Source organism: Crocodylus siamensis, chromosome 1 (genome assembly GCF_052110815.1).
Source record: "Crocodylus siamensis isolate JL-2025a chromosome 1, ASM5211081v1, whole genome shotgun sequence".
Classification (NCBI taxonomy): Eukaryota; Metazoa; Chordata; order Crocodylia; family Crocodylidae; genus Crocodylus; species Crocodylus siamensis.
The window spans coordinates 205,154,598-205,162,566 of NC_143395.1; the positions used below are offsets into that span (position 1 = coordinate 205,154,598).

At 42.1% G+C, this 7,969-nt stretch overlaps 1 protein-coding gene across 5 annotated transcripts in view; it reads left to right on the forward strand.

Annotated features, from left to right (window-relative positions):
• The window catches only part of NPHP1 (nephrocystin 1), a 65,668-nt gene extending 58,123 nt beyond the window's left edge, over nt 1–7,545 (forward strand). For 2 of the 5 annotated variants that reach the window (XM_090053372.1, XM_090053354.1), the window contains 2 exons: nt 1,014–1,058; nt 5,885–7,545. In XM_090053372.1, the coding sequence (XP_089909498.1) occupies nt 1,014–1,058; nt 5,885–6,163 (324 nt within the window). In that variant the 3' untranslated portion in view covers nt 6,164–7,545. The remainder of the gene's footprint in view (nt 1–1,013; nt 1,059–5,884) is intronic. The other 3 variants (XM_090053363.1, XM_090053389.1, XM_090053380.1) reach the window with 3 other exon arrangements.
• The last annotated feature ends 424 nt before the right edge of the window (nt 7,546–7,969 follow it).

Below are 7,969 nucleotides of genomic sequence, written 5' to 3' on the forward strand. Positions count from 1 at the left end.
TCCTAGTCATCTGAAGGTGCCTGACAGTATGTTAATTTTTGAGTTTTTTGGAGGGGGGTAGAATTTGGGGGGAGGCGGGAGGGGGCTGTTTATTTTAACTTTTTCAACTCCTCTCTCACTTCAGTTCAAATAAAGCTTTCCAAAGTTAAATTGATTCTACTAAAGAAGATCAAACAGTTAAGACAGATCGAGTTTTAGAAAAAACAGTCTCAGCTCTTTTTAAATGAGACTGTAACTAGCTAGTCTTGTTTGTGAAGACTTCTGTCTCATTTGATCCAGTGATCTTTATTTAAATAAAATTGGATTGCTCCATCATATCTCACATGAGCGAGTGGTAAAGCTTTGTACATGAATGGCTAAATACAGATGTAAACTAAATAAAAAAATAACCAAGAAAAAAAGGTCACGTGCAATTCCATGGTGAAACTCCACAGATCTTGGCAAAAATTCACAACTCAAATTTTTGATTTTTAAGGTAAACAGACTTGACTTTGCCAAAAATCTTGTAAATTACTAATATATCTACTAATGACCATAGTTACCCTGAGCAAGAGACCTGGAAACCATCTCTGTTTATTCCTTGAATCCTTCTGGAAATCTCTGGGACAATGGTATTTCCCAGTGAATGAGAAGAAAGCTCACTATCTGGTCTTCCAGGACGTCTTAAGGGACCTTTTTTCTCTTCCCCACCATTCAAGTACTACCATGTACTACCATCCTCTGTCCTCCATCCACTCCAAATGCTGCTCTGTTTAAACATGCTTGCTCTGAAGAATTTTTGGTGATAATTAGGGATTTAGGTGGTGGGGGAACCAATTCTGGATTTGGGCTAGAAAACTCTGCTTTCTGCTTGGTATCCTAATGTATTCTCCAATATTTAGGGAAATTTGCTCAGGTGTGAAATGGATTGAATGAGGTCAAAGAAATACCTCTTGCAGCTGAAAATTGTCTTGATGTGCATCTTCACAATTTTTAAAACTCAGTCTGATATAATGTTTTGTGTTTTATTTCAGAGCGCTTGGGCAGAAAAAGAGAGCACATTAAAGAGATCAGAGAAGGTACTGTAGTACAGGTTTTCTCAGCATCATATTAAAGCTACAAAAACAGAAGCATTTCTATCAGTGTTGTGGCTAGTTTCAGCTATTCTTGTCTTTACTATTATAGAGTCAGAAAAATATAAGTCCTTTAACTGCAGACCTTCACTTTTTTTTTTATCCATATTTATAGTAGCAAGCTACATGGGCAGGGTTATGAAATAAACTTGTCTTGTTAGCTAGCTTTTTTCATTATTAACATAGCATTGCATTATTAACGTAGCATAGCAACTATCACTCATGGCTTTGAAGCATTCATAGTTTCTGTAAAACAGCTATGTACCTTGACAGTAAAAGTAGTTCTGTGAGAGCTTGTGTACATGTGGATCCTGCTTGTAGCACCTGCTCTCATGGCACAGGAATTTGTAAAGCTTTCATAAGCAGCATCTATTCAGGGTCATGCATGTGCCCTGCATATTATTGTGCTCCCCTCTGCCACCCCTAATCGAGGGCAGGGTGACCCCAACCTTCATTCAGTTCTTTCGCTGCTCAGAGTCCTGATGAGTTCGCTCCAAGCTGTGGAGGAGGAGAGCACGTTGTGGGATCCATCTATACAGAGCTTGATAAATAGCCATTTCCTCCTCTTTCAGTGCCGGTATATGTGGGTCTTACTCAGGTTATTAAGCAAGCAGGTTTGTCCTGCAGGTGCTGGGAGCTAGGAGTTCATCTGAATAACAGCTGTTCTTCCCACATAGGCACCTGCTGTTTATGCTGCCAGTAGCACATAATTAGGGGGTTACAAACTCAAGGAGGTAGCTGGCCAGCCCATTTCAAGGGCAGATCACAGGGCTGGCTACCATAGTTGCAGGTTGAACACAGCAGGGCCCCACCCCATGCCTCTGATTGGCTGAGGGGCCCCAGGAGTCCCGCCCCTCCCCACAGATTGGCACATGACTTGAAACCACAGTTTAATTACCCTGTTTAAGCCACACCATTAAATCATATGTCATTTTACATAACCCCTCCTCCCCTTTATAGCCCTGAGCCTTCGTTTGCATAACCCTGCCTCTAGTCTCACTCTTCCACTCCTTTCCTCACCTTTCATTCCATTATTTGCATAACCCCACCCATATTCTACACCGCCCACCTTTGGGAATCACTGCCTCCTTCCTCCTCATTCCACTATTTGCATAACCCTGCCCCCTGTAGAAACAGCCCCCCCACTCCTGCCTCCCTGTCCCTTGCATACCCTTCCCACCTGCCTTCCCCCCTCCACATTCTCACCTTTGCTCCAAGACTGCAGGGCTTCCTGCCTGCTTTTCTCCTTGCCAGTAAGTTTTGTGGGGTTTTGTTTGGTTTTTTGTTTTTTTTTTAAGCAAGCCCACCAACAGTGTGGAGCCCACACTTTTTTTTTTTTCTCACAGAGCCTGCCCAAAAACATGGCTTCTGTGAAAATTATGCAGTTGTGATTTTGGTAGGTCCCTACATATAATGGTGGCCAACATGAGCCAGGGTTCTACTATCTGCTCCGCAGACCCCAACTAAGGTATGTCACTGAGACAGCCTGAGCCTTGGTTGAACCAGCTCGAATATGAATTCGGAGATTTAATTTATTGATATTTTGCTGTTTTGAGGCAGTCCACAATCTAATTCAGTAGTCTAAGAGCCAAAACTGGTCTTCCTTTGGATCTGATGTTAGAAGAAACAAGTACTATAGGGTTTCTGAAGCTTGTTTTATTTAAATGAAACAAGGGTGGCTCTCCATACAAACAAGTTAGGCACTTTGGGCTCTTTTACACATGCTCCGGGGGTGTTGGGGCAGGGGACACTTTAATTAAAATGGCTCCGAGAGCCACTCTAATTAAAGCGTCCACAGTGTCTCATATAACCAGGTTCCCTGTGATTCAGGATGGTGGCAGGGAAGCTTTAACCATTTTGAAGTATGGGGATGCTGAAGCACAAGACATGGAGGCTGCTGGAGTATGCTAATTAATCGAGCCTGCTCTGATGTGCTGTAATTAAAGTGCATCAGAGCAGCCTCCTCGCATGTCCATAGGTCCCCTCTGGAATGAACATGATCTTGGAAAAAGGTCCAGTAAGTGTATATGTTATTTCACGTGAAATTATTTTCAGAATAAATCTATGAGAGACTCCACTGTTTTCAGTTTGCTCAGCAAGCTGAAGGAGTGGCCACTGAAAATGCCACCTTTGTTGCTAAATAGTGGACCAAACAAGAAAATGACAGTTCCGGCAGTGGTTTTCTCAGTGCTGAAAGAACTAAGTTTGAGTCCCATGAAGGTTAATTTTATTGAACTGGTGGATAAACATGAGAAATATATTAACTATTTCGTGAGAATAAAGCAAGACACATTAGCATGATCAGACATCAAGTCAAGGTTGCCACTAACTCTGCATTCATTGAATTTAACAATAACAAGTGGTCCAGAATAAAAGAAATGGAAGATTGTGTCACATTGCAAATATGGATAGGAGCCCAAGAGGAAAAATGCTTTGACTCTGCTGTTTAAGTTCTTGTAGTGGAGGGCCACCTACATTGCAATAGGATGCTCAAAATGTATGCACAGCAGCCACTGTAGGTCATCCAGATACCACAAGATCCATAGGGTCTGGATGTAGAACAAGAACCCTATTGTAAGAAACCATGTTCTTTTGAAGTCATAATGTTATGTACTGGTGATTAGACAAGTGTGGAAATTTGAGAAGCAGAGAAGGGAAGGACAGCATAGGAGTTATTTGGATTGCCTGAGTTCTGTCCTGTCACACTTTCTTCTGGACCTGGGTAAGTATTGGGGGAAAGACATATCAGGTGAATCAGAAAGGCATCTCCTGCTGATCCAAAGTGTTTTTGTATGTGAGAACAAAGGGAAGAATACTTATGATGTATAGTAATAAAACACACCCAAGGGATATGCCATTTGCAAGACCTGAATCAGAAAACAAATATTTTTAGAGGCAGTTTGTGCAAGATGGAGGTTTTCCTGCTCAGTTAGTGCCTCTCAGGAAAAGCAAAGCTGTCAAATTAAACTTGATTTACAATATGCCATGCCCTTAACAAAATTGCTTCTTGGCGTAGGAAGCTTGTTCTTATACCTCACTGCGTGGTAAGGTAACTCACAGGCAATAGATTTTGTATCAAAGTTTGAACTCTTCTTCTATTAAGAAGTGGTAGCAAGGGTTTACACGTGTCACCCATGATGTCCTTAATGTCCTTACATGGGGTGCATTGCTGGCACTGCCTCACCCTAGCAACTCACTCCTCTGCTCCCCCCCACCTCTCTTCTGCCAGGGGTGGACCCCAGCACCCCCCAACCTGGACAAAGCCCAGGGTCCCCCCATGCTGCTGAGTGGGGGTAATCATACCTCCCTCCATTGGCTGCAGGCTGCTGCCAGCTGCCTGACAGATGACAGGGCAGTGTGGGGAGGCGTGTGCCTTATGGCCAGTGAGGGATGACACAGTTGCTTGGCTGGGCTTGGCTGTCCTTGGCAATGTCACAGCATGCTGGGAGGTATGCGGGAGTGTCCCAGCCTTACACCTTGGCCACTGCAGGCATCTGCCTGCTTTCTCTAACACTGTTTAGAGAAACCTGCATAGATTGGATTGATTCTACCTCAGCTTTTTGACTGTCTGTACTTAGCCTATGAATTCAGCACCTGTGGGCAGATATGGGATATCCTCTTCCTTTCTTCTTTATTACTAAAAATGAAGAAAAATAAAGCCCCTTCTCCCTAAGGTACAGAATCTATCACAGCAAGCTTTGATGGTGAACCTACCACTCGTTAGATTCATGTGGGAGTGTTTCCTGAAGAGGGACAGGGCTACATGTGAAAAAGTGTGGTCTGGAACTGTGTAGTATAATCATCCTAAATGGTGTACAAAACCCATTTGTTTATAGTAACTCCAGCACAAGCCTCCTTGAACAGAAAAAGATTGAAATCAGTAAGGTTGGTAGAGGAAGCATATAGACAGAAAGACTAGTCCAAGACCCCTAACTGTAACTAAATTAACAATTTTGATACCAGTGACTGGGTTGAGAGAAGTCTCAGTAGAAGAAAATGTTTCCTTTGTTAAAATCCAGGGCTCTGCTTCAAAGGTCTCTTGACAGTCAGATTGTGTAGCCAGCATAAAGGAAAGCTTTTGATGAATGAACAACAACAATCCAACTTGTGCCCTCTTAAAGGACTGTATACACCTTATGCTTTCAGGTAGATCTAGAATCCTTTAGAGTACAAAGGCTCACGTGTCTTTATACTCTGTAATGTCTGCCCATCACAAGGAAGATTTTAGATATTTGTCTTCGTCTCTAGTTTTCTGGAATGGACCACTATGGAGGCAAATGAGCTGATGTTGAAGGTATTGGGGATAAAGCAACTAAGACCATTTGGATAGTGGCCTGGAGTCCATGGAAAGGCTGGAATTACAGGTGCTTGACCCTTGTGGAAAGAATAAAGGAAAGAACATCTCTATCGCTTTTCATAATGCAGTTTTATCAGAGGAAGCATCTTCAAATAGAATTGGACTCCCTTGGTACCATAGTACCTCAGTGCATGAAAGTGTGGTGCAAGAAACTTTAAGGTCAGCATTTAATATACACAAGATGAGATGCAAACAAATGTCATACATGGTACATAGCAATGTGAAAATGCTGTCGTTTATATTATAGGGTTTTTTATTAAAGCATCATGGATTTATCAACTTGGATTATCTGAAAACCTGTTTTAACAGTGGGAATAGCTGTCCATAGGATTACTATTTTACTGTGATTATACAATCTTCCGTAGAAATGCCTTCAAGCATGGAGTACTGAATGCTTTTATATTCTTATTTCTAGCGAGATCAAGAATTTTTGAAGACTGTATTTACCCTGGTGTACCATGACTCTGTCTTCCCTCTTCTCCAGTCTACTTTCCTCCCAAACCATAAATGGGCAGATGAAGAGTCAGAAGCCTCTCGCTGGAAAGTGATTGCTGACTTCTTGAAGCAGACCCGAGAAAATGATGGTGCTCTCTATTCTCTGCTGTCCTCAGAAACTGTTCACAAAGCTTTTGATATTTCAGAGGTAGCATATGATTTTCTAGGAGAGGCAAGGAAAAGTAGTGTATCAACATGAATGGATATCAAGACAGTAATAGAGTGTAGCATATGCAAGATAAAGGAATGATCTATCTAATAAAAATAAAAGGGTTTTATAGTTTATACAAAGCATATTTTGTAAGTAAATTGTATTAAATTACCTGGACATGTAATGACTTTTTTTGACAAAGCACATACCAAGAGATTAGAATAAAGTGTTTTAGCTCTTTGACTACATGGTTGATTGTTTTTAAAAAGCTTCTGATCTGTATTTTTAAACATGGGTACAGTTGTCAGTGACATCTATCTACTACTTTTATTGGCTTATGAAGGTGAATACTTTGTTGTACTGACCATAGAGCTCAGCAAACTCTTAAGATGGATGTAACAGTATCTTCTTTAGTTAATTTAGAAGAGCTGTACAACTATTCCTCATTTAACATCATAGTTATGTTCTTGAAAATTGCAACTTTAAGCAAAATGATGTTAAGCAAATCTGATTACATCACAGGAGTTACCTACTAGCAGGCAGTGGCCAGAGTTGTAACTGAACATTGCACGACTTTAAACAAGTATGTTCTCTAATAGATCAGTGATGTAATAATGAAACAACCTTAACTGGGATGACATTTGTAACTGTTTTATTTTTTTTTCTGTATAACTGCCGCGCAGCACTCTCACATTTATGTAACCTTGAAGTCTTGACTGTTAATCAAAACGAACGCTTTGTACTTTTCTCCGTTGGCATTAAGCTACACATGCGCATTCTGTAAATTTCATTTCTTATCTAGAAGTGTCATTTCTGCAGAAACGAAACTTATGTAAAAAATCTGCCTAGCAATTACGGTGTAAAAGAAACTATCCTATCCCTGTATGCTTAACTTATATCATAGTTAGTGTCACAGAGGCAGTCCAACCAACATTTATAAAAGAGGCAAAGAGGCAGGAAGTAGCAGAGACGACAACTGGACGATCGATCCTGTAGGCCTGATCACCCTGCAGCCAGTTCTCAGCCTCCCCACCTGGGCGTATCCCAGTGAAAACCAAGGCCTCGAAAATCCAACAATCGACAATGATTCACTGTGTTACAGTTTTGTATTCACCATCCCATTTATGAGCTGTTGACCAGTTCTAGGACTTAAGGAGCAGGCAGCCGCACCTAGCATTGGACTGGTTCCAGTGTTGGAAAGCAAGGGCTTGCTCCGGAACCCCGTGAACCAACAGACCCCCTTTCTATCCAGCATACTGTAACTGAAGAACCATTGGAGACTCCACTTCTCAGCTGCCTCTCTTTGTAGCTTAGACAGCATATCTACATTCTCTATACTTATATTTACTGCAACTTCGTTCCAGCCGGCCTCCCCTCTTCTTCGTAAGAGGGTGAGGCCAGATGAGTTAATAAAACAAGTTTTTACTTCACCTTATATCTGCTCTGTAATAACTTCTACTACTAACATCCCATCTCAATGAGCCATTGACCAGCTCTGGGACTTAAGGAGCCGGCAGCCGCACCTAGCATTGGACTAGTTCCAGTGTTGGAAAGCAAGGGCTAGGTCCGGAACCCCGTGAACCAACGGACATCCTATTACAAAGAAAACTAACAACTTACTCTAAGTCGTCTACTTGCGCCAGCTGGGCGAACCTCGAGGGCAGTTATAAAGCTACCTACAATCCCGCCCCACAAGCCGCGCGCTCGCCCGCTCCGCAAAGCCCGCGGCTCCCCAGGCGGTGCCGGAACCGCTAGCCTGACATTCCACCACAACATTAAGTGAGGAGTACCTGTATTTACTTCTCAAGTCCATACGAGTTAGATGGTTATTTAGCACAGGCTGCCAGTCATGAC